Here is a 27,467-nt window from a genome sequence, read left to right on the forward strand (position 1 = left end):
TTAGTATTTTTGAACGTAGGTTTGTGTTCTTAAGAGTGCAGAAGTGTCTAATAAAAAGTAAAATCCAATGAAAAGAGCGGATCACTGTCTCATCAAGACTGCCTCGACTCGTGCACTAACTTAACTTTATACTTTATTAGCTCAACAAAAGGTTTGAGTGGTTATAAAATACAGCATACATTTTAACATCTACACCTGTACAAACAAAACAGCACTGAGTGCAAACGAGACAAAAACGAATGATTTGAGGCGAAATGTAAAAACAACAAAAATAAGTGTACAGTTGGGGGGGGGGGGGAAGCATACAGAAAACACTGAAATAGTCAAATGTTTCATTATTATTTTTTTATGTACACATTCAGGTAATCCTGTCACTGATGGCACGCCTTATCTGGGTCAATTATAAAGAATTTAAACACATCATCGAATACTGTCAGTTAAATGATGTAAATAAAATAAAAATGTTCACGGCAAAAAGGTTTTACATTCATAAAATCTTTTTTGGGTCACTTAAGGGTATTTCGCAACATAGTAAAAACTAAAATCTATCTTCGATCTCAGTAGTATATCAAAGTGCAAATATTTTGTGGCGATACAAACTTCTGAAGGTTTGTGTACAAATATGTGTTTAATGGTGCTGATGATAAAACTGGGAAGAGAATATGCAATAGTGTGTTCCCAAAATCCTGTCCCAACACAGTTCTGATTCCCAGGTGGTCTCTGCTATGGTATCTGTGGCTGTAGCCAATTCTATCAATCACTCTCCATCAACTTAGCCAACTTAGCCAGCAATGTTAATTTGTTTCATTTTTTTTCCCAATGGGCATGGCTATTGATTCAGGGGCTGGAGCCCGGCTACCATCAACCAACTCCTCAGTCAGAAAACGACAATCAAGTGACACAAAAGCACAAATAAGAGACATCCATTAAATTACGTTTTCGTACCAAATAGGAAATGGAACTACTGTATGGGGAATGGGACTAAAACCCTTTGTCATGCCATTGTTAATTCCCAAATCCTTCAAAGCCATTAAACTGTCTCACCATAACTCCCCAAATACACCCACCCACCCCATTCTAAAGCTTAAGAAAAATACGAGACTACGTTAACAATGTAATAAATAAAAGCATCCTCACTCACACAGTGCAAAACTAAACAACATAAAAAAGTGGATGTGCTGATATCAGCTGAGCCAGAGTGCTCTTGAATCCACCCTGTTTAATGGAATTAAATCTATGACACAAACTTGAACCTGTGTTTCTTTGTACCCTATGTAACAAGAGCGGCAAGAGCTTTGAATGTTTCTAGAGTTGAATTACTTTTGTCTTCTACCATGGGACATAACTTGATGTAGAGAGGAGCCATTGCTCTAAAAGGTGCAGAGAACATTCTTAGGCCTGACTCACATGTGCACAACAGATTGATGTATAGCTGATGCCCGAGACTTGTTTACTGATGCAAGCTCGCAATTCATTTCCAATGGGAACCACATGGTTTGACACAACATTTTTGTTGTATGAGGGGGTGGGGGGCAGTCGAAACACAGCCGAAAGCCGTACAAAACAAATGTTGTGTCAAACCATGTGACTTCCAATGGAAATGCATTGGGGCAAGATGTAAACAAACCCTTTGTATACATCTAGCATGCATCAATGTTGTATGCTAGATGCGAAGGTGTGAGTGAAGCCCTAGAGGACAAGACATAGGAGTCAAAAGTTAAGCAAACTGTTATGTTCCCTTTACATTTGACTTCCAGCCCTACAGTTTGGATAGTTTATGTTCATTAATAATCCCTTCGTGCGTTCATACGCCTTCACCTACGGTCCACAAATAGAAACAACGAACACGTTTCCTGAAAGGACAACCAGTCCTGTCCAGACCAGTACTTGTTCTCAAGTTAAGAAACAATAAACACACTCAGTAAAGTCAGTGACCCATGACACATACATCAATAGGTTCCATAACCATAAAACAAAAAAAAAGAAAATGAGTGGGAAATATTTATAACCATTCGACAGGGAACGACAGACAAGGCAAGTTAATTCCACCGCACTTCAGGTGGTGTTTTCAACCATACATCGACCATTTCCATGCACATTTTTCTGTCCACACCTGGCCGTCTGTGGAAACAAACCATGTCCTTGTTGTGTTGTCACGGTGACCATTTTGGCATGGCCTCTTTGGACCACCACAGAGTCCACGGGAAGTGCATAGCTGGAGCTGAGAGGCAACTAGGCAACAAGTGACCAGTGTAATCCATGGGAATGAGTGCTTTTGTTTTAGGTGTCCGTCCGTCTGGTATCTAATCATTTACATGGTTATTGTACCACCCGTGTGTGTGTGTGTGTGGGTGTGTGTGTGTGTGTGTGTGTGTGTGTGTGTGTGTGTGTGTGTGTGTGTGTGTGTGTGTGTGTGTGTGTGTGTGTGTGTGTGTGTACGCGCACGCTTGTCTCCAAGTCCATTGCACATCATCTGTGTCTACTATGTTTGTGCCAGCTGTAGTTCTTCCAGACCATGTTTGCCCAGAGTGTACCTGGCCAAGTCCTTCCTAGTCACCAGACCAACCACCTTGAGAAGAAGGGGAAAAATACATTCATCTTCCTCAACATACCAGTTGTATGATATGTATCACCTGTAGTAAGATCTACTATGTTTGTGCACACACACACACACACACAGCTAGAGCACAGGGAATGACGAATGGATGCACACACATACATGACTCGCAGTTACTTACCCTGTTCTCGTCATCCACAACCACTAGGTGTCTCAGTCCCAGTGCTCTGAACAGCTTGAACACGCGAGGCAGAGATGTCTCCTAAAACACACACACACACACACACACACACACACACACACACACACACACACACACACACACACACACACACACACACACACACACACACACACACACACACACACACACACACACACACACACACACACACACACACACACACACACACACACACACACACACACACACACACACACACACACACACACACACACACACACACACACACACACACACACCAGAAAAGTGGTGTTTACCCTTGCCCATTAATTATTTCAAGCAGCCAACAGAGTTCTTGTTTCTACACAAAAATGAGGTGGTGACCCCAGAGTTGTTTAGTTTTTTTTACTGAATGGGTTCCCAGATTAGTACTGTATATACAGTACCTAATGGGAGAGAATAAGGTGTATGCATGTCCGCAAGTAATTGTGGAACAGTGTAAGGTGTGTGTGTGTGTGTGTGTGTGTGTGTGTGTGTGTGTGTGTGTGTGCGCGCGTACGCGTACCTGTGGCACAGTGTAAGGCGTAGGGTTCATGAACTCTGTGAGGTCCATCATGCACTCCCTCTCGTCTTGCGAGACGTGGATACTCTGGATGGGGGGGAAGCGAGGGTACGCGTCCCTGAAGTCCTTCAGCTGCAGCTTCCTGTGGGTCAGCCTGGACCGAGCCAGCTCCACAAACACCTGGACACACACACACACACACACACGTACAGTATATGAAAATATCTGGGGGACGTGTGGACACCCTCAAACATAACACTAACACACACACACACACACACACACACACATACAGCAGGGGAGACTGCGCACATCTCACCTTGTGTTTGAGCAGAACGATGAGCTGAGAGCGAAGGATGAGACCGCAGAGCTTCGCTGGCTGAGAGAGACAGCAACAGGAACAGGTGATGGAGGGATGTGTGTAAGAAAAGGAAATCAGTGATTAACCTTGAATGATCAACCACCCAACCCACTGGTTTCTATGCGGCGTTCTGTAGACATACTGTACACGTGTATTTATTCAGCACTGTATTCTATTTTATATAACCTTCCAATTGGACAAAGAGCTGATACATTTTTACATTGTGAACTATTTCACACTATCTTTTCTATACACATTATATATTTATTATGTGGACATTTTGCAGGGTAACGTCCAGTACTTTCATACATTTTCTATGCATGTTCTTATTAAACAGTTTTTTAAAAAATCAATACAAAATAAAGTTTTACTTGACTACGCGTGAAATTGGTGAATTATTATATTTTTCACAATGAGACGTAATAACTGTTGGGGAAAAAGCCGCTGAAATGAAAGCGGTATCTATACCTCGTCGCTGCCGGTCATGTGCACGACGACGGGGAAACCGTTGTGATTGGTGGAGGTGTTGCTGAGGACGTCCACGATGGTTCCCACCTTCTCTAGCCTGTTGAAACACGTCACTGGAGAACTCATCACCTCCCTGGAGATGAAAGACCGAGACATGGAACAAAGCAAGATCAAATCTCAAGACTGGAAATGTAATGGTGGTGTTTTAGGCCGACCAGTTGAAGAAATCGTGACATTTTTATGAGACCATTCAATTCAATTCAATTTTATTAAAGTGTCAAATCACAACAAGTTGTCTCAAGACACTTTACAACCAACAAAGATCCACCCAGAGCAAGCAATATTGCGACAATGGTAACGAAAAACTCCCCTTTAGGAAGAAACGTCAGGCAGAACCCTGGAAGATGCTTCTAAACTTTTATCTTAAAATAACTAATGACCGAAAACAGCCAATCTACAAGCTCACAACACGTGGCGCTGCGACGTGTTGTGATCTTGTAGATCTGCTATTTTCGGTGGGCAGCATGCTTTCATGGAAGACTATAGAATCCAAATGACTGAAATCAGTCGTGGCGACTGAGAACTTTAATACGTGCAGAGTGGGCTGGACAATGGGGAAAAAGGGATGGAAGAGTTAGAAAAAGGTGAGGAGACAGAGGAAAGAAGATTATGACGAGGAGGAGGATGGTTGGAACTTAGTGAAGATGATGGTGTGAAAAGAGAGAATGAAAAGGTGATAGTGAGAGAGGAAGGGATGAAGAGAAACAAACGTTAGAGGGAGAAACCGAAACATTATTTTCTGTCGTCTCTGTGAAGTTGACATGTCATTCGTTCCAATCAGAGAAGGCCTTACATCCCTGACCTGCTATGAGCCAATCAGGGCAGTGGTTACCTTGCCGTCAGCCAATGAGATGTGGCCGGGGCCTCCCAGTGTAGGAAGGGAACACTCTGTAGTTTAATGTGGAGGTCATATATGCCCTGGAACACAAACGCAAGAGATCACACACACTGGTCCTCTGTGCATGCGTGTCTGCAAAGCATATTACTAATTAAATAAACAAGTCTGCATATTACTAAATAAACAAGTCTTCTATCAGTAGTACTTAAAGGGGAAAACCACCCATTTTCAACATTTTACTATGTCATTAATATACATTAGAGCTGTTGTGTGGAAATAATAAAAAAGTCCCCCCATTCTGTGTTTCCTAGAACTGTAATTATGAAAAAAATCATTAACATGGTGAAACACATCTTGATGACATCATCAAGATGTGTTTCACCATGTTAATGATTTTTTTCAGACCTCTAGTTATAGGAAACACAGAATGGGGGGACTTTTTTATTATTTCCACCCAACAGCTCTAAGGTATATTAATGACATAGTAAAATGTTGAAAATGAGTGGAATGCCCCTTTAATGGTGATGTGTGTGTGTGTGTGTGTGTGTGTGTGTGTGTGTGTGTTGCATACAAGCATGAGGCTGCATGTCCAACAAAGCATTTTTTCCCAGCTGAAACACAAGGCGCTCTCCTAAAAACGCCACCAGTCCAGAGTTGAAAATATTTCTGTAAAAATATATATTTTACGTGGCACTGTAAACACGCAACGCTCCTATTGGAAAACAATTAAAAATATATGCTGAGAGTCTCCTCCCCTCAGCTCACCTCCACAAAGTAGTCTCCTACGATCTTGGCCGTCATGAGGACGAGCATGATGGGGAGACCGTACGTGACATTTCCTGTGGCCTCCACCATGATGACAGTCAAACTGAGGGTCATCCTCACAATGCCCCCTGCAGGGCGAAAGGCAGCATTACAAGCTAATACATATACATACATCATATACATATGCACCAGTGGCATGGCCAGACTATTTATCACTGCATAGATATTAGTCTGGAACTTCGGTGTGGAAGATTTATTTCCAAGGGGCGGTTTGTCACAGCAAAAAAAAGTCACTTTGAATAGTGGGCTCTGATTGGTCACCCAAGACTCTGGGGTGAGTGAAATGCAAGTCAAACTGAGGAGTGCCAGACCAATCTCCCCAGGGATGTATTTATTATTTATACAGTAAATAATAAAAATACTGTACTGAGTACAGGACGCATAATCCAGTCTTTATTCCTGTGAAAGAGTCCTTAAGCAAATCAGTAAAATAATATAGAACCCGAAAACCAGTGAATATAGTACAAGTCTAGACTCTGTCTGAATCACATGCCTGGTCCAAACTGGCCATGGCAGCATCATCCCTTCATCCTGTTACATGATGTCATGCCCGATTCGTACATAGTTATACTGTAAGTTGTGAGCTTGTAGATGTAGTGCTACTTTTAACATGTGACACTATCATATGACAGACTATAAATGAATATGGTGAAACTCACCAAGCTGTGATGCAGCTCCAATCAAGGCATATTTACCAGGGTCCGCCCAAATCTAAACACACAAACAAAGTAATGTAAACAAGTTAACAACAGTTGAGCAAATGTTTAAAACCAACATTTGGGTTAAGTTTTAGCATAATTTTCACACCGAAAGAACATCTAAAGCAGTGAGGATGAGACTAAAAAGAAAAACATGTCTTGGCCCAAACAAAATGGTACATCAAATTACAATGACATTATAGTATCTATCACTTTTATGTATTTCAACTTCATGAAATAATGGCATATGAAAAGAGAGTGTGTGTGTGTGTGTGTGTCACACACATGCACAGGCCTGGAATTTCATCCTTTTAGGGGCAAGGCCACTTGGCCTTTAGTGTGGTCAACTTTTTGAGGGCACAAGGCCAAGTGCCAGGGCATGAAGGCCATCAATTAAAACAATGATTTTAAGTCCCCGGTCATCATTATTTTAGCTTAAAGGTTAAGGATGATTAAAAATTTTTTAATTTAAAGGCGAACATTGGTTCAGAATAGTTCTTCTTAAATAGGCTACATTCATTTTTATAGCCCTATGTTTCTGTTCTGCCTTGTTTGTTTTTCTTCTGCTATAGTCACAACTGTGTGATATGTTCCTTGTTTTTGTTTTCTTCTATTGTTTATACTGTGCAAATTGTTCAGCACCTTCTAACTTTCAAAAGGTGCTTTATAAATAACATTTACTTAATTACTTACATAACTTTTGAATGAGGGCTTGGTTTAGAAAAGCCTATATTTTGTGCTAAAGTAATATATTGAATAACATATAAATGTAGATTTTAAGGCTAGACTGGCATATGGCATTGTGGGGCTGCAGGACTGAGGACTCTGGAGATAAGTCAAGTGTAAAAAGCATTTTGTACAATTGTGTGCTTATGAACATTTACCACGTTATGTCCGCATTGATACAGAAATGAATGATTATTAAGCGAGCGACGCGTGGTGTACAGTGAGCGCGCTCTGGTGCTTGGCTACTAGCGTTTGGCTAGCGATATTAGCCGTGTAGTGGCCAGCGTTGGCTGTTTAAACAATTTACTCTGTCAACTAACGTAGCAGACGATAGCGTGGTAAATGGTGGAGGAGTCCTGCAGTCTATGCTGTTGCGTGGTGTTGTTTTGTGAGTTTATATGTCCATGAAGACGAGTCACGTTGGTCTTAACACACGGGCTCTGTGTGATAATAATCCTGAAGCGCTGAGTGTCAGTGTGAGTGAGAGCTGTCAGTGCGTGTATGCGTGCATGGAGCGGAGGAGGAGGAGGGAGGAGGCAAAGTAACGCGAAAGAATCAAACCACTTGGCAAATGGCAACACAACTACAATAGCCTACAGACAATACAAGTCTGCGCGAGACGTTTGGGGAAGGTTACCGTAATGACTGGAAAATTGCGCAGAGGACAAACGGTAAAATGAACTGCTGTGGGCGCCGGTCGGGGCACATGGGCACCGCGGCCACTGTGGCCGTCTGGGCATATACTTTTTCGAGGGGCACAAGGCCAAAGAGAGGGGCAACGACGGCCATGGCCGCCGTGAAATTCCTGCCCTGCACATGCATGCAAGTGTGTGTCTGCGGCTGCGCAAGTCCGTTTATGGCCAGATTATAGGAGTGAGATTTGATTCTGAATTTTGCCCACAAGGGCCCCCCTTACATCCAACAGCAAAGCGTGTCGCATTTTCTTCTGTACCACAGGTACTGTACTACACACACACACAAACACACACACACACACACTCACAGAGTCTGAGGGGCTGATGGCGGCCAGCAGTATTCCAAACAGCCTCCCCCAGGCTGCTCCTATCAGGAGGGAGGGGATGAAGACTCCTGCAGACACGGTCAGCCCATACGTCCAGCAGGCCAGGAAGAAGTAGGTGAGAGTGAACATGCCCAGCGTCAGAGGGTTGTACGTACCTGGGGGGACGAGAGTTAACACACAATGCAGAGGGAATCACACTCGCATCCCTGTGTGGATGTGTGCCTGATCAGCATGATCAGAGGTGAACGGGTCGGGAAAAGAGTAAGGGTCGAGAGAAAGGAGGGAATAAAGAGCGAGATGAGAAATTGAGGAGTGTCTTGATATGAACAGATTTGTGTAAAATAATTCAGGTAATTTACATCCATAATTCAGACCAGCAATGTTTTTTATAATATTAATATTTTTAAACCTTTTATATATATAAAAGGTTTAAATATCTTTCCATTGTGGAGCTGGTTTGTTGAATAGAGACAGAGAGACATGCAAGTTGTACAGCATGAACCTGGCTTTCACTAAGTCCCTCCCCAACTCATCCTTGTCCTTGTTCTTTGCTGCCGTTAGCAGCGAAGAAAGCTTGACCTGCATAGCAACCGTTGCTAAACTATTTGGATTGGCATTGGACAATCGCTTTTTGGGGTGGGATTTAGTGAAGGGTTAATTGAGGTTCCTGGAAGAAAAATGAAGGCACATTGAGGAGTGAAAGAAATGAGGGGAACATGTTAAAACAGGAGAAAATGTTTCTAGTAGTGAATGCTACACGCGTTAAATTGAAGGGGGGGGGGGAATAGCAACCTGGGAAAGTACGTATTTATGTTGTATCCTCCAGGGATGCATTTTAGACAAGACTGCAAAATTGCAATTATTTCAATATGGTATTTTCTCACGAAACAATGGAAAACTTATAGAATTAAATAGCTCTATATTCTGATAGTCCTAATTTATAAAGTGTTTGTATATATATATATACACATATAAACACATCATCATCCATTACCTGGCTGGTTATGGAAGAGACTCCGGACACTTCTCTCAGGGGTGTTGAAGAAGGCCGTCGCCATAGAGTTGTACTCTCCATCTGCACAGAACAACTGTTAATGGAGGGGGGGGGGGGGGGGGGGGGGGTAGGCAGGCGGGGGAATACGGGGAAAGAAAAAGAGTCAATGAGAGAATCAACAAAAATAAAACACTGTATTGATAACATTGGCCAGTAATATGATTTGCTGTGTGTGTGTGTGTGTGTGTGTGTGTGTGTGTGTGTGGTAAATGGTGCATTTATATAGCGCCTTTATCCAAGTCGCTTTACATAGATTGTGCATTACATTCACCCATTCATACACACATTCACACACCGATTGCGGCGGAAGCCATGCAAGGTACCAACCAGCACATCGGGAGCAATTTGGGGTTCAGTGTCTTGCCCAAGGACACTTCGACATGTAGACAGGAGGAGCCGGGATTCGAACCGCCGACCCATGGATCATTGGACGACCTGCTCTACCTCTTGAGCCACAGTCGCCCCGTGTGTGTGTGTGTGTGTGTGTGCCTCACCTGCAGAGGGTACTCCTCGGAGTGGTCTGGTCCCAGTGGCTGACAGTCATTGGAGAAGTAGATCATGGCAAAGGACACGGTTGCCGTGACGGCAGCGACCAGCATGGCCTCCATCACCTGGAGACAGGGCCGGTGCACGTACCTGGAAGAAGAAAATGGCAATGCAAGTGTCGTTTCACACGTGCCCCTGAACACATTCATGGCTGGGTGTTGCGGACCTGCCACTGCCAAAGTGAGTGGTGCTCAAGTTCCTCTTTCCACTTTAGTTGGTCGTCAAAACAAAACACTACTCAAGTGTTCCAGGGTGATTCTACTTTGACGCCCCTTATTTAAATGAATATTTTAGTGATAATCATGTCCCCAAATCAGGAAGTAAGAGAGTCTGTCCGTCTATGTCCGTCTGTTCAGAGTTAAACTTACGGCGCCAAATGTCTTGTGCACATTAGGTCATAGATAAGTCATGGTTAGCATACTAGAGCATTGACTCATGCTGGTATAAATATGATGAAAACGTATCGTTGGTTACTTCCGTAATGTGTCTTTATGTTCATGGCTTTGTTGGTGTGGAATTGGGTGTTATTCTTGCTGGACGCTTGTGGTGTAATAATGCATGCTACCGAAAAATGTCCTATGTCACGCACACAATTGGATTAATCATAAGACCACACAACACAGTACAGAACTCCGACAAACCAACATCATTGTCCTACAGCGTCACAGATGACAAATGTGCTTTGTTTTAGCATTTTATGTATTTGGAACGGTTCACCCATTCCAAGAACGACGGTATAAGCCTTACCGTATCCTGAATATGGTCAGCCAGTAGTTTAAGACATTGAACAGGGCTCCCAGCAATCCACCTGCCGGTTAAATGCATTGTTATTCAAATCTGTTGTATATATAAAATGTCCACACAACACAAGTAGAGCACATAAAAGAGCATAATCATGAATGAATGTTTTAGGGAAATTCCTCTTAGCACTTTTCCCTATGGAGGTGTGGTAGACTCCACTGGCACTGCTGTTTTATTCCGTCCTAGCAAATATTGTACATGAACCCAGTGTGTCCTTGTCATTCTAACTCTCTCTAATCTGGGTGAGGTCGAAGTGGAACATGATGTTGAATGCATTTAACATATACAGAAGTTGAACACGGCAGGGTGGGTGAGCTGGACTGAGGCGCAAAGAAGCAGTGCAGGACAAAACTGTCATAATGGCGGCCATATGCGCCTCTCTGGTGTCATAAGTAATGATGGAAGACTAGTAGTGGTGCTAGTAGTGACTACGACCTTGCGGAAGACAGGCTTTTCCTATGTAAACCTTGTTCACTGCTATTCCATCAGTTTAGTGATGGCCCATGCCTGCATGTCCATGAAGAAATAGATTTGCTATTTGACTCTGTACTAAGGTTTATGCCTCTCTACTGCAGAACACCGTCGCCTGCTTGCGGTCTGAGCTTTTCCACCTGCAATCCTAACTCCCGATAAGATCTAGCACTAATATTAGAGAGGAGGGTTTTTACCTATGGCTCCCATAACGATGAAAATGGGAATCTCGTAGAGGTTATAGGCCACACTCTGAAACAGAACAACAGATGTTTAACGTTGCATTCACAGGTAAAAATGTTAACACCAGAGACCGCAGACATGATATTTAACATCCTATACTGAAACATGTGTCACTCACTGATCTCTTTTCTAGACTCTTTGGGTACATTTTGAAGAATGATAAATCATGAATAATTATTTAGAGAAATAGCCAGCTGAATTATAAACATAATACAGTGAACAGTACAGCATGTATTAAATCATTAAGCTGTATTATAAAGGCTCTCACATCACTCTCAAAGCGGCCAAAGTTGATGAGACCAGGGCTGGACAGGTCACCTGGCTTTTCATGGTAGATACTCAGGAAGAAGTTCAGAGTGAAGGTGGAGATCATGGAGGCAAAGAACTGGAGAGAGAGAGAGAGAGACAGAGAGAGAGTAGAAAAAATATATGTAAGGGCGCTTTCACATCCAAAGATCGCTTAGAAGAAGGTCCGGATCAGGGACCAAATGTTATTTTTTTTGCATTTTGGTCCGTCTAGCGCTCACACAGGACTTTGTAAAGCGAACCAAATGACGTGGTCATACAGGCCAAATTGATCTGATATTTATATGGACAATTACTTCACTGCCAAACTACAACAGAAGCTTGTTGTGAACCACACACACACACACACACAGTCTTGCCAAGCCGTTAAAAATGTGCTGGCTCATAGCCTCATACAGGGAGAAAAGAGTCTATACTATAGGATAAAGTTAACGTTTATATTGCAGCTAATGAAGAAAGATCAGCTGTCATATTATCAATAGTGATTCCCGTAAGAAAGACATGCTTTACTAATTATGAATCCAGCCCCACAACTGCCGACGGCTATTTTGGTTAACTTCCTATATTTGGTCCTCTATAAAGCCCCTGTCCGACTGCGTTAACACCTGCACCGTGGTTTGTTTAGAAATTAACAGAGTTCGGCATTTTCAGGTTTCACGTTCACACCAGACGGACCATGGCCCCTTTTAAACAAGCAAACAGTCCTGGTGTGAAAGCAGCCGTAAGAAGAGTCAGGACTGGACTTCTCTGCCCCAACTTCTCCTCTCCACCCGTTTCAAGCCTGCTACTCTTTTCTTCCAGTGGTATTTACCTACCATCCTCTATGTCATCTTCTGATTTAACCCATTTTGACCTGAGATCAGATTCTAAAAATGTCTTCTACATCCTGACAGTTTTCTGAAAAAGCTATGTTTCTATGTCAGTCGTTCTTCGATTTTACAAAAATAGCAGACCTACAAGCTCGTAGCGTGCCACTCGGTGGCACGCTATGAGCTTGTAGATCTGCTATTTTTCAATAGCTAAAGCGTAACATAATGCTAACACCAAAAGGGGTTCCCGCCAAAATGGGTTAAGAACAGATTAATTTCTTCCATTCATTTATCCCCTTCCTTCAAGTATTCACTCTCCTCTGTCAGTAAGAACAGACCACTTCCTTAACCAATTACTTAATTAATTAATCAGTGAGAACAGACCACTTCCATCTTCTAATTACTTAATTAATTAATCAGTGAGAACAGACCACTTCCATCTTCTAATTACTTAATTAATCCATCAGTGAGAACTGACCACTTGCAATTAATTAATACATCCTCTTCCTTCCTTTCGGTATTCCCTATCCTCCATGTCAGCATCTAGTTAACACCTATTGGGGCCCCAAATAATTGGCAAAACATTCAGTCATTAAAAGTACTCACTATCCTCCATGTGAGCATCTGGTTCCAGAAAGAAGCTCCTTCCTCCAGGGAGAACAAAACACCACCTGCATGGGACACAAGCATCACCACGGTTCAATGGAATACACAACCACATTTTATATGATAATAATAAGATCTTCAAGACTGCCAGTATTTTCAAATATCTGTCTCGTCGTCGTGTGTGTGTGTGGTGTGTGTGTGTTTGTTTGTTTTACCGACAGGTGCTCCAAAGGCAGCAGACACACCAGCAGCAGCTCCAGCAGATACAAAATCTCTTTTCTCTGTGTCCCTCCGGAAATATTCAAAGATCTAAAAACACACATGTACACGTTAGTAAACTACTAAACTTACAGAAACACATGCCACGCACATGGATAAATGCCTTATATAATGCAGACATTAATGTTCAACTTCAATGCTTACTGTAACTTCACTCAATAAAGCACAAGCCTTCACTTTCAGTCCTCAAAAATGTGTGCATTACACAGTGCAAATCTCTCAAGGTGATATGTTTTTTTATCCAACATGAACCGTTTCAGTCTCAGCTGCAATTAAGTCACTTAAACCATTTCGGGCGGGAACCACTTTTGGTGTTTTAAACATTGTTATAATTTAGCTATTGAAAAATAGCAGATCTACAAGCTTATAGCGCGCCACCAAGTGGCGCGCTACGAGCTTGTAGGTCTGCTATTTTTGTAAAATTGTGAAAATGTGGCGTAAATCTTTGAATATAGATTCTTTCAGAGCGAACGTTTTTAACTCAAATCTTTGCTCAGGTCAAAATGGGTTAAAACACACACACACACACACACACACACACACACACACACACACACACACACACACACACACACACACACACACACACACACACACACACACACACACACACACACACACACACACACACACACACAGTACCTTGAAGTCTCTTTTCAGAGAGGTGCTCCTACCCTGAGAGACCCCTGCAGCTACAACGGCACCAGAGTGAATCATGGGACCTTCCTGAGGAATTGTGGGACAAACAAGCAGACCAAAATCTTTTTGATCAATACTACCTTAAGTATAGGAAAGACAGTATTTTGTTATGGAATGTGGTCTCTTCAGGGACTAATATAATGAGCAACATTTCCCTGAACAGCATAACATTTCGTTTCATCACACCTGTGACTAGAACATGCAATGCTTACCTTTCCCACTGCCAGGCCTCCAGCCACAGAACAGATCACACCAAACACTTTAACCAGCAGGGTCTATGGAACATGCACACACACAGAGCATGAATGCAATTTATTTCTGTTCATTGTGTGCGTAGCTGTGTGTGTGTGTGTGTGTGTGTGTGTGTGTGTGTGTGTGTGTGTGTGCGCGCGTGCTCGCGTGCGTGCGCGTAACCTAGCTCTAGTCTAGACCATCATAGAGCTAGGCTACAGGTGCAATCTACCTGTGTTTATCTTCAGCAGCCTAGGACATGTACATAGTTTGGTTGTAAGAGGCTTCCAACAACTTGGGATGCCAAACAAATCTCTTCTACTATCGGTAGCCGCCAAATATGGCGAAGACGCTGTTACTTGTACCCCTGAGGGGTGTGTGGGTATTTGTCCGGGATTTGCTGATTGCATTCTGTACAGCACCTTGTAAATATTTATGTCCTGTATTTGTATCTCTTATGTCGACATAAATAAATTATTAAAATGTGTGTGTGTGTGTGTTACCTTGAGTCGTACGACCCTGGGAACCTTCACTCCATTCAGGTAGCATTTTATCTGCGGTATACCACTCCCAGCTGCAATTGGCTAAAGCAGGGAGAGGGAGCAGAGAGACCACATGAGGAGGAGTTGCATATAAATATACAGCATACAGAAGGTAAACTTGAAGACTAGGAGTTATGTGCATCAAAAAACAGTGACATTATTTGTATACAAATGGGTGACAAATTAAAGGATAAACCAGAATAGTGTCTTAGTAAAGTGTTGGTCCACCACGCCACGGGCAGTCAGAATACGACTAGGAATAGATGCTACACGTCTATTGAACTCAACTGAAGGAACGGAACACCATTGGAACGAAATAAATGACCTCATTTGGCATTTTTGATAGTGGTGGACTGGTCAAAAGAGCTATCAAACATGTTTGATTCACATAATTTTCTTACTCATTAGACATCAATCCATTAGCCCCTGTGCATTGTGGATGGGGTCCTGTCATCCAGGATGAGACCACTCCCATCACGATAGAAATGGTTCATTTATTTCCATAAAGGGCCATAAGAGTACAAGTAGACCCACACTATTCTGGGAAAATGCCCCTACAGCATAACAGATCCACCAGACCCCCTCACATGGGGTCAAGCAGTCAGTAGTACCATTCCCCTTGTGCAGTGGTTTTCAACCAGTGGTCCTTGAGGCAGTTCCAGGTGGTCCCCAGCTAAATGATGGAGAGTTGGTAACCAAATGGACCCTTATTAGATCTTTAACTCTTGAGTAAAATTATTGTTAAACATCTGCATTACTTAATTTACAAGTAATGCTGTTAGCCCTCCTAATGGTGCCAACATCAATACAGCATGGAATTGTGGACAAAATCTTATCCAACGACGACAAAATATTCATACGTTTTGGGTCTGAGAGGCTAAATCTCATCAAATGGTTAGGTGGTCCATGGCTCGAATGCTGAATAAACAATGGGCCTTGATGTGAAAATGGTTGAAAACCCATGTGTATGACACACTCCTTCACTTTGGTACGTGCATTTATCTTTGTAATGTAATGAGGGAACCCCTACAATCAACATTCGTCTTTATGTAGATGTTGGCAGATTGTTCTTGCAGACGGCCAAATTAACGTCCTACTCTTTTACAGTTTGAAACTAATAATAAGACAGAGGTGACGGAATTAATTTGCAACTTCAAGATATCAACAGCTAGTCATGATGATATTGTATTTGTACTTCATTGATTAAATCAATGACTTCTATTATTAAACCCCATGCCTATACACAATTTTCAGTATGTCTTCAAACTGGGGTTGTTCCAAACGATTAAACAAATTGCCAAAGTTATCCCTTTCCATACATTTACGGAGACTTTATAAGAATTATCAATTTCAGTGATACGTTTTTTCTAAAATATTGGAAAAACTGGTATATAAAGCATTGCACCACTTAAATGAATTCAATGTTTTGCATTTTATTGTATCATACATTATGCCTGTATGGAAGCATTTGCATTTGTTATAGTTGGGAGGGAATTCATGAAAATCAATCAATGATTTGATTTTTGGTGTGGTGTTAGGTATTCAAAAACCATGGCAAAAGAGTTGGGCTCGCCCCCTAGTGGTCCGTTTGCAATGAATCCAATATTAGATAGCTCAGTACAGGGTTGAAACACAAAATTATTGCTTTTTTTACATTACTATTGGGTATGCTAAATGACATACTAAAAAAGTAGGAAAAAAAATACTTCTGGAAAGGCATCATTTTCAAGATGGCGTCCAAAATGCCAGGATCTTACAATGCCTCTCTAGGTTACTGACTGTTTACAGTCGAAAGGTTTTTCTCCTGTGTGGATAAGCTGGTGTGAATTCAGGTGACCTGACTGATTGAAACTCTTGTCACAATGTTTACAGTGGTAGGGTTTTTCTCCCGTGTGGATACGCTGGTGTGACTTCAGGTGACCTGACTGATTGAAACTCTTGTCACAATGTTTACAGCAGTAGGGTTTTTCTCCAGTGTGAATACGCTGGTGTATCTTCAGATTCTTTAAAACACTGAAACTCTTGTCACACTGTTTACAGTGGAAAGGCTTTTCTCCCGTGTGGATACGCTGGTTTGACTTCAGGTGAATTAACCGACTGAAACTCTTGTCACAATGTTTACAGTGGTATAGTTTTTCTCCTGTGTGGATACGCTGGTGAATTTTCAGGTTGTATGACTGACTGAAACTCTTGTCACAATGTTTACAGCAGTAGGGTTTTTCTCCAGTGTGAATACGCTGGTGTATCTTCAGTTGACTTGGCTGACTGAAACTCTTGTAACAATGTTTACAGTGGTATGGTCTTTCTCCCGTGTGGATACGCTGGTGTATTTTCAGTTGACTTGGCTGACTGAAACTCTTGTAACAATGTTTACAGTGGTATGGTCTTTCTCCCGTGTGGATACGCTGGTGTATTTTCAGTTGACTTGGCTGACTGAAACTCTTGTTACACTGTTTACAGTGGAATGGTTTTTCTCCAGTGTGGATACGCAGGTGTGTCTCCAGGTGACATAAAGCAGGGAAATTCTTGTCACAATATTTACAGATGTGGGGTTTCCTCCCTTTGTAAGTCGTCTGATGGGTCTTCACTTCTCCTGGCCGATTTATAGTCTTGGTAAGCTGTTGACGACAGTGCGATCTTGGTTGGTCCATGTCTTCTTGTTTCTGGCTGTTGAGAGAACTGCTGATCGTCTGACAGGCGGCTGAGGGGATCTGGCCTTTGCTCTGCATTTGGCAGTCCAGGTCATTGTGGCCCGTCTTTGCGTATTCATGAAGGTAGACCTGAGAATTTAAGCCATATGGACGGCGAGTAAAGCTAACCTGATTCTGGGGAGACCTCATACCTTACAGGAGTAGTGTTTAATTCGCAGAAAGGCTGCTATGCATCAACTGTGAGGGATTGAGTATAGGTGTTTTGCAGCCTGTTGTTCACTCACTCACTATTTGAAAAATCTTGCAGACAGTTTAAAAAACTGGTTCTAAATGAAGTTTTCACACTTTATATTCAGGGCTCAGGGCTGACGTCACACACAATCCAAACTATCACCATGCATGACCAACAACACCACTTTGTTCAGGCGCCGCTGCAGTTTGTGCATGTGTCCAGAATTTGGTACAATCTTAAAATGCCGTTTCAAACATCGGGTTCAGGGACCACCAGGGAGGGATCCAAACGGACCTTACGGTTCTGTAACTCGGAGTGTACAAATGGAATCAAATGGACGCTTATTAGTAACAGTGTGCATAATCTTGCTCCAGTGCTGATTCTGCGTTCACAGCATATTTGTCGCTTTGTATCTGAAGTTGAAGCCAGTTCATCTCATTTGTAGCTTTGTAACTTTTGACTTTTCATGTCACTGGCTTACATTGCCCGTGTGAACCCACCATGACACTCCGGTTCAATGAATAAGCTTGACCATTATAGAGCGTCGCAGTCCCGCCCCCTGTCCTGACGACGCCAGGCCCAGGAAATGATTCCCAATGCATTTTTCCCATAGACATTTCAAAAAGCCAATGGACAAAGCCAACTCGAGTCATGACAAATCATGACAATAAACACAATATTTTGGACCAAACAAATAATTACAAAGAAGAAAAACAACAAAAAAGTGTTGTAACCTGCCGTTCTTTTCTTCTAATTCTTTGTTCGGCCCAACAAATTGTGTTTGTTGTCATGATTTGTCACGACAAGAGTTGGCTTTGTACGACACTTAAAAGGTCTTTAAATAAATACTTTTTGCCTGGTCCATGGTAGAGGGTGGGACTGCGACGCTCTATAGAGCGTCGCAGTCCCGCCCCCTACCAGGGCCCAGGAAATGATTCTCCGTTCATTTTCCTCATAGACATTTCAGAAAGTATTTATTTAAAGACGTTTACGCCGCGGACAAAGCCAACTGGAGTTGTGACAAATCATCACAACAAACACAATTTTTGGGGCCGAAAAAATAATTAGAAAGAAGAAAAAAACGGCAGGTTACAACACTTTTTTTGTTGTTTTTCTTCTTTGTAATCATTTGTTTGGTCCAAAATATTGTTTGTGTTGTCATGAGTTGTCACGACTCGAGTTGGCTTTGTCCGTGGCGTAACCGTCTTTAAATAAATAAATACTGAAATGTCTATGGGAAAAATGCATTGGGATTCATTTCCTGGTCCATGGTAGGGGGCGGGACTGCGACGCTCTATAGGGTTGTTGTGATCACTAAACAATGGCAGTACTATAAGAGCTGGGGACACTGACTCAAATTATCAGGTCAATGTGTTCATTGTGTTGTCATTGATGAATGGTTTGAAAGCTGAACACTTTGAGGTTTAGCCAGTTATCAGCTGTGATCGAAGGCAGAAGATAAAAACAGGGAAGCAATGCTTTTGGAACAATAATGCTTGCTTTATATGTACTTTGCCGTATCATGTGGTAAATCAGGCTTAACCACTTCAGTGTCTCATATTCACTGGACAGCTTAAAATGCCTATAAGCTCGGATTTAATATGTAAACAAATCTTGAAAATGATGCTTTTCCAGAAGTTATTTTTAATTTATCTAATATTGGATTAATTGCAAACAGACCACTAGGGGTTGAGCCAAAATAGTTTCCGATTGTTTTAGAAAACCTTATGCCGATACCAAAAATGATTCCTTCCCAGCTACTATACTCAATTATTCAGGGGATTCCTTTAACTTGCCACTCGTCTGTAGCCACAAATTACATGAAAATCACATGCCTGTTTAGAACATTTCTGTGTGTCTGTCTTACCTCAAAGAAGGCAACCAAGATGGCTCCCACCATGACAAAGGCAGAATTGAGAACAGCCCATAGGATGAGAGAGATGGACAGGCCACCCACCTCTGTAAACTTCTCAATGTCTGGAGGGGTCAAAGGTCAAGGTACTACCTCACAGAGTATGGAATCATGCAGTTGGGTACAATAACATGGACATAGCATTTTTGGAGGTCGACAGCGCAAAAGGTTGAGAACCCCTGCACTACACACTAGTGACTAGAGTACAGTTATGATCAATCAAGCATAATCTTACACATCTCGATGGAAAATGCATAATAAGTGGTACACATGATAGGGAATTAAATCTATAATTGTCTACAGTTCTACTGCACCACAGATGCAAGATAAATAGACAATGGTGTCCACTGTAATGCTCGCGATGAAATAGGATTTTTTTTTTCACCCTTGGTATGAACCGTGGAGAGGACGGTCAGTTTGTTCGGCTTAACCAAGCGAGCTGATTGGACAAAGAGGCTTTTCATACACAGCCCAGGCTGCTAGAAAAGGTCCGGTCACACTATTCAATCAAACTAGCTAGGGCTGCAAATATCAATTATCTTCTTAGCGATAGACTTTTTTTGATTGATCAGATAATTGAGATGCATGTTTTTTTTATATATACATCAACGAATCGACGGGAAAAACGTTCCAATTGCTTCTTTTTTTTTTAGATTAGTTTTTGGCTTTTCTGTCTTTATTGAGAGATACAAGTGAAGACTGACAGGAAAGAGGGAGAGAGGGGCTAGAGCCTATATGTCGCATGCACCTGGACCATTAGGCCAGCAGGCGCCCCTAATTGCTTTTTTATAATTGAACTACAAGTCCTATTTTATACTTTGTTGTTGCACACCGTCATGTGAAAATAGCCGCTCAACAAGCTCACAACGAGTCACAGTGCACATGTTTCCAATTGTGCCAAAGGGTTTTTCACATTTCCAGGCAATTCCTTAAAACGTGTCTGTATATAATGTTGTCAATAGTGTTAATTCTCAACTGAGCCCAAAATGTCACACTGACCGACGTGACCGTCAAATCCCGACGTCAAATCACGAACATATTAAATAACATATTACTCTGTTCAGGGACCCCGTCAAGACGACTTGCAACTCGTCTTTGGGTCCTGACACAGTTGAGAAACGCAGCGTTAAAAAGGATGCTCTGTTTGACCACTTGGTACTTGACTCCAGCCAGCTCCTCCACGGCAATGTCTATAAAGCAGGCAATGAGACCCGTCAGGAACCCAATCAGACCGCACACCACCCAGCGACTGATCTCCAGACAGCGGAAACCCTAGGAATACAACAGAGAGATAGACAGTGTGAGGGAGAGATTGTGTGATGGAAGGAATGTGTGTGGACGGGGTTAGAATGAGAGTACAAGGGCTTAAGAAAAACAAGAAAAAGGGGTATTAAAAAGAACATGCACGTGGAACATGTGTAATTAATTTCCCCTGCAGGATCAATTAAGTTCTATCCGATTTAGATTTTGTGGTCCTATTTGGTGTTGTTACAAGAAGGTAAATAAAATATGGTAAAGAACTAAATAAAACATAAAATCCAGTTAAAATCAGTTGTAAGTTGTAATAAGAAAACTTAGGACTAAAAGCTAGTTTATACATACCTTTATACATCTATCCATCCATCTACTGTACACTACAGGAATATACATGATACACCGTGTTACCACTTACAATGAAGCTCATTCTCCTCTCCTCCTCCAGGAATAGCTGGTTCTCACTGTTATCATAGTCCAGACTCTGGAACAATTTACAATAAAAAGGCATTTAGCAGGATTTCGCTTATGCAGAGCGACTTACAATAAGCACGGTAAACACATAACACAAACAATATAGACAGTGTAGTGCCACAGGAAACTAGGATCACAGGTAAACCAAGAAACTAGCATCAGTTTAACCCATTTAGGCCTGACGTCGAAATTTAAAAATAGCAGACGTTCAAGCTTGTAGCGCGCCACTTGGTGGCATACTATGAGCTTGTAGATCTGCTATTTTTCAATAGCTAAATTATAACATAATGTTTAAAACACCAAAAGGGGTTCCCGCCCAAAATGGGTTAAACAATATAAAGAATAATCAGTACATTGAAAGTGTACTATAGCAGGCAAACAATGGACCTAGTAATAACATGATGCCATCTAAATTACATTCTTAACATTGTGGCACAGAAAAACATGCACATTCACACACAAGAGAACATTCAATAACAATTGTGATTTATATATCTTTTCCAAAATTCCATAATAACTTAAAATGTGTAGTTCTGCAGACTGCAATTCTACAAGTCAGGCCCTGGTTGGCTCAAACAATTAATGCCTTGACCACATAACCAGTGAACCACAGCATCCTGTATTTGATTTGAGGTTTAGGACTTGTGTTGCATGCCTTCTCCTCTCAGTTCCTCCCCATCGGTCATATTCACACAGCAGCCACTTAGTTTTAACATCACATTCTGGTGGTGGTTGGGAAACCCCAACCTGATGAGGCTGTCACCTCATCAGGCCAAAACAGCCATCAGGCAAAAAACCCCAAAACGGCTGCTGTGAGAATAATGGTCAGCTGTCAACTCCTCACTTTACCGATTCAAAATATACAGTTGGGTGCCACCGATATTGTCCCTTATCATTTGACCCATTTAGGCCTGACCTCAAAATTTAAAAAAAAATCCTTCTAAATCCTCCAGTTTTCTGAAATAAATATTTTCACGATTTTTCAAAAATAGCAGACCTACAAGCTCGTAGCGCGCCACTCGGTGGCGCGCTATGAGCTTGTAGATCTGCTATTTTTCAATAGCTAAATTATAACATAATGTTTAAAACACCAAAAGGGGTTCCCGCCCAAAATGGGTTAACTGTCCTTTTGCGCAGATCACGCAAACCTCAGCAAAAAGAAAAGGACAATATCGATGGCCTCCAACTGTAGCAAAGACAACATGAATGAGGCCAATTTCATTTGTTTACCTCGTATTTGAGCGAGAGCAGCTTCTCATTGTGAGGGATCTCTTTGGGGCGTCCCCTCAGCGAGTCCTGAAAGAAGGGAATCGAGAGTACAACGGTAAAACATAGAAACACTGATCTATGAGCACTGGCCTATGGAAGAACTCAGCGGAAGACTAGGGAGAGAAGAGAAAGTCATCGAAGTCGCAGAAATCAAAGTGAAGGTACAGCAAGAGTGAAGCCTATATTTTTACTTCGCCGTATGACAATGTCGCTTGCCAAATATAGCAGATATATAAGCTCACAACACGTCATGACGGCGTATAAATGAAGCCTAAAGGACTTCATACTCCAGTTTGAGGTGATAAGGTGACCACCCGGTGGTTACTAAAAACAGAGATATGTGTTTGGGTGAGCGCCTGAGCGGTGAATTGCTTTCCACTGCGGTGTGATGTCATGTTGTAGTTTTCGGTGGTCACCTTATCACCTAAAACTAGAGTATGAATAGGCCTTAAGTGTAGCAGTGTAGCAGCTGGTCAGCCATCATGTTGATGAACAACAATATGACTGGGCCATACTGTTTTCAGCGGTCCTATACTCAGTCCTACTGAGCTGCAGTATGCAAGAATATTTCCTGTCACCACTAGCATTCATTTAGTCAGAGCTTGCGCTCTCCAAACAAGAGTTTACTTTTACTGGGGTGTACCTTATCTTTTTTTATTTAATCACCACGTTCAATCACTGCACTTCTGTTTCATTATGTGCAACCACAATTGCTCTAGAGACAGCAGGGAATGTATAATTACATTTTCATTTAAATAAAACATAATCTATAAATTCATGACCATGGCGATTACACAAAGCATAGCTTTCTGAGATTTACAGACTGCAGCTCCAAGGGTCTGTGCAGTAAAAGCAGAAAAGGCATTTAGGTCAATGAAGCGATTTTACACAACTGAGCCATATAAAACCACCATGACGACAACATAATGTGACACCAGTGTTCCCACTTTATTTTATAGACGGGGCAGAAAGGCCTCTGACATAGCAGCACTTGGACCATAAGTAACAAGACAACTCAAATAAAATCATATGTGAAATAAAATTCTTATGAACAGGATTATAGTTTCTGGCTGTGTTGAACTATAAGTCCAGCCCGTTCACATGACTGATCGGGGAAACACTGGCGCACATAACTCCAGTAAGGCAATCCTTACAAGCACACAAGACGGCAACGGTAGGCTAGAATGTGCATGCAGGGCACTAAACGGGCATGAGCACATGCATGCTCTCAGACGGTGCAATTCATATCGTCATGCACAGGAACAAAATGTACAATATCATATCAATATAAGTAATATTAAAGCTAGGTAATTCCCAACCGTTAACAGTTGAGGCTAACCTGACTCCGCCAGCTGGTGGCAGCAGTGAGTTCCTCCTCCCATCTGGTCTTTCTCGGGCAGAGACGATGTACTCCGAACAAAATCTGATCGGAGCGATATGCGGCCGTATGCGGCCGCTAAAGGCGGGACACGAGACTGCGACGCGAGACTGGTGACGTATTGTAGCTGTGCCACAGCGCAAATGTAAACACAAGCTACAGTAACAAGACTACAACTCGAAATTATTATGGAGATATCAGATATTTGTCCCGCTGCTTCCGGTTCATCGTTTCTGCTTGAGAGAGACCAGATCAAGGTAGGAGGAGGGAACTTGTGAACTCAATACTGCCGCAATCTGGCTGAGTCAGGTTAAATTGAGGCTTAGTGTTGAGCTTAAAGGCCAATGCAAGTCATCTTACAGCCAAGAGAGACTCAAGCTGCATTCTTCTTTAATGTAGCCTAAGGAACAGGATTTAAAGTCATACTGTGTATCATTAATTTTAGTAGTCTTTATGGCGAAGCCTATTGTATCTCCGCTGTCATTATATTGTTTGTCTATAAGTTCCACTCAGAAAGGAATGCTGCCGGGTCCTAGCACCAGAGGATATTTTGGAAAGCAAAAAAACAGTTGTCACAAACTGTATTAACTGTAAAATATAAATACACATTTACGGTGTATATATCATTTGGCAAGTGTTTGGGGCTGGTACTCGCAAATGAAAGTAGTATGTTTTTGTGTGGCTTTCACCTTTATTTTATACTTTTTATGGAGGGACAGACAGTAGGTTGACAGGAAATGGGGAGAGAGATGGGGGGGTGACTACTATAGCAGTAAAGGCCGTCGGGAGTCGAACCCGCGGCACACTGCCAGACTGGATTACCAGCCAAGGTGCAAAGTAGTAGTTTTAACGGTGTTTGTTTATGTCATTGTGAAAAATATATCAGTGAAAGATCAAAAATAGCTTTTGTTTAATTGAAAACATTACACAGTATGACAACATTATTGAAACATTTTAAGCTTTTTGGGAGACTAGTGAATCAAGCTCCGTGTTTAATCTAGCTAAAGTACAAGCCAACATCACATACATTCCAATTTCTTCCAAATAGCCTACTTGTTGTGGGCAGGGACCAGTTTTGATAAGCCAGTAACCCATCTTTGGTACCATACCATGATTTGGAAGAATCAGTACACCATGTGTACTGAGGACTTTTCATGCACATGGTCAACAATCATTCATCTTGTGCGATGAGTCATGCTGGAAACCATCAGACTGGAGTATTTTATTTTCCACCCTCGTGCCTTTAAAACACAGTGGATGAGTCAACTTTACTGCTCTTCTCTTCTTGTCCATTAAGTCCCTGTTCCTTTTCTTGGTGGATGCATTTATTTTGTATAGGTTATTTTGAAAGAGGTTTCACTGTCAATTTGATCAAGCTTATTGGGTGGAGATACAAGTCTGAAAACGTATGCGTTTCGGCCTGTATGGCCTTCCTAGCGTTTGTGTCACAAACGCTGAGGAAGGCCATACAGGCCGAAACGCGTAAGTTTTCATTCTCAGAGGTAAATAAAATCATGTAGAAGGACATACAATGAGTGCTGGCATTTTCTTCACCTCAACAATAAAAGAGCTGCTATAGTTGAAATAATGCTAAAGTATAACATTGCTTGGACACACTTCCTCAAATCTTTTCATGCTGGTACGCACGAAACGAGGGAAGCATCCGTGTAATTTTAGATCGTATATGTCGGCTGTTCAAAGATTGCACACATACAAACTCACAGGGCGTCACTTTGTGCCTTGCTGCGTGCTTGTACATGTGCCATTTCTTAAAGTTTTTGAAAAATCTTGAAAGTGTGAGAACTAATGATTTAGAAGGTACAGTATTTGGAAAATCGGCCTCAGGTCTTAATAATCGTGATCATAATATCCAGAGGAATGCTATTGCCATACGAGCCTTGTATTTGTCAGTTGCATACTGCAGGCACTGTGACTGGACTTTATTTCTTCCCGACTGCCTAACGAAATAGCCCTTTGAGCTGTAAATCCAATGTCCACACACCGCTTGATTGGTGTAATTCACCACAATTGGTGGAACATACAAATACTGCAAACAGTGCCTGGCAAACTTTCTTAGATGCTCGTGTAGACTCATTTAAGGCTGTTTATCCAATCAACTGCAATAAATGACATTAAGATTTCGGATCTAAAAAGGATGCACATGAATGTTCTTTGAGGGAGATGACGTGATTGGTACACAGACAGAACAGAGATGGAGACAGCGGATCCGGACTTTACCTCATCTGATGTCATCTCCTCCTCCAAATCCACCGTGCTGAGTCTGCCTATGTGAAATAAACTGCCTCCTCCAGGCAGCTAACAGACCAAAGACATTACACACCTAAGCAAAATGACATGTATATGGCTATGTGTAGCACTTTGCAAGTTAACATTTAAACGGTCATCATTGCTATAGTGCTACTAAGAATGGATGGTTGGGGCAAAGGGTTTAAATGTACAAGTAGGGGACACATTTGCGCTTAAGTGATTATGTTATACTAATGGCCATGATACTGTGAAACACAGGATGTAGGTCATTAGCCTGGACTATTTGATTACATGTTGACTGCCTGACTGTACTGTGTCTGTGAAGGAGGAAGTGGGTATTAACACAATTTGTTGCACTGCTGGTTCACTTCTTTAATGTCTGCCATAACTTCCTGTCTTTTGTACCTGAGTAGTAACAATCTGACAGTTGAATTGTATTTGTACTCCCAAATGCCTAGAGGAACCTATAGTTATAATTTTGCAACTGTTCCTCCTCATCATGCTGTTTGCATGCGTGCTCTGTGTTGGGTTTGCTCATACAATAGTTACATGCATGCCTTGGAGGGGGGGGGGGCAATGCCATGGAATCAAATTAGTAAAATAAATTCATAACGCAGCATTTGCTTCTGCTGTGTCAAAACACATGACACAGCATTTTCATCCAAGTCTATCGTTACATGTCAGTCAACTCAGACAGCTCAGCTGGTATGCTAACTCTAGCTAGCCAACGCGCTAACGTTACCTGTCTGGAGTATTGGGGCTGTTCGGAGCCGTTAAGGAGCGGTGTCCCTTCCCCGGTCGCCCCGGACTCGTCAGTTCGGCTGGACCACGACACTTTCTTGGTGATGTTGGCCATGGCAGCCTCCGATAGAGTACAACTCTCACAACCCGTGCAATAATTAGTCAAATGCAACTGTTGTAGCTAACTAACTCCTAGTATTCTCTCAGCTCCCCATGACCAACACAACACCAGCGGTCTCGTGACGCTTAGTATGGGTCCCATGCGTGGCCAAAAATGTTTGACGTGGACTTCTGGGTGTTGTAGTTTCTAGTTGTAGGCCAAGATAATTCTTAAAAACCTTTGAAAATCTGCAACTAAATCAAGCATAATAAAGAAGTGCAGATAGGAAGTTAGATATGTA

The 27,467-nt window shown here is 42.0% G+C and overlaps 1 protein-coding gene across 2 annotated transcripts; it reads right to left on the bottom strand.

Moving 5' to 3' along the window:
- Nucleotides 1-330: 330 nt before the first annotated feature.
- Nucleotides 331-27,354, bottom strand: clcn7 (chloride channel 7). Of its 2 annotated transcripts, XM_079519335.1 has the most exons (25): nt 27,068-27,354; nt 26,296-26,373; nt 22,641-22,706; nt 21,355-21,420; nt 20,822-20,954; nt 19,638-19,747; nt 14,849-14,929; nt 14,327-14,389; nt 14,058-14,141; nt 13,352-13,445; nt 13,137-13,201; nt 11,684-11,800; nt 11,370-11,424; nt 10,648-10,708; nt 9,849-9,990; nt 9,295-9,388; nt 8,283-8,455; nt 6,515-6,566; nt 5,796-5,923; nt 5,025-5,110; nt 4,133-4,265; nt 3,623-3,682; nt 3,307-3,483; nt 2,739-2,819; nt 331-2,569 (listed from the first exon to the last, which is right to left on the bottom strand). In XM_079519335.1, exons 1-25 carry the CDS (start codon nt 27,179-27,181, stop codon nt 2,483-2,485), a joined length of 2,400 nt encoding a protein of 799 aa, XP_079375461.1. In that variant the 5' UTR covers nt 27,182-27,354; the 3' UTR covers nt 331-2,482. The 2 variants fall into 2 exon arrangements, with proteins under 2 accessions (XP_079375461.1, XP_079375462.1); XM_079519336.1 differs by lacking the exon at nt 26,296-26,373.
- Between the last annotated feature and the right edge of the window lie 113 nt (nt 27,355-27,467).

Source organism: Electrona antarctica (genome assembly GCF_951216825.1).
Source record: "Electrona antarctica genome assembly, chromosome: 14".
Taxonomy (NCBI): Eukaryota; Metazoa; Chordata; class Actinopteri; order Myctophiformes; family Myctophidae; genus Electrona; species Electrona antarctica.

Excerpts from the sequence above, each read along its gene's own strand:
- clcn7 (XM_079519335.1), bottom strand. The coding sequence starts at position 27,181 with ATGGCCAACATCACCAAGAAAGTGTCGTGGTCCAGCCGAACTGACGAG. Across the intron at positions 11,425-11,683 it reads TTGGCCGCTTTGAGAGTGAT|AGTGTGGCCTATAACCTCTA; the intron begins GTGAGAGCCTTT and ends GTTCTGTTTCAG. Across the intron at positions 2,820-3,306 it reads CGCCTTACACTGTGCCACAG|GAGACATCTCTGCCTCGCGT; the intron begins GTACGCGTACGC and ends TGTGTGTTTTAG.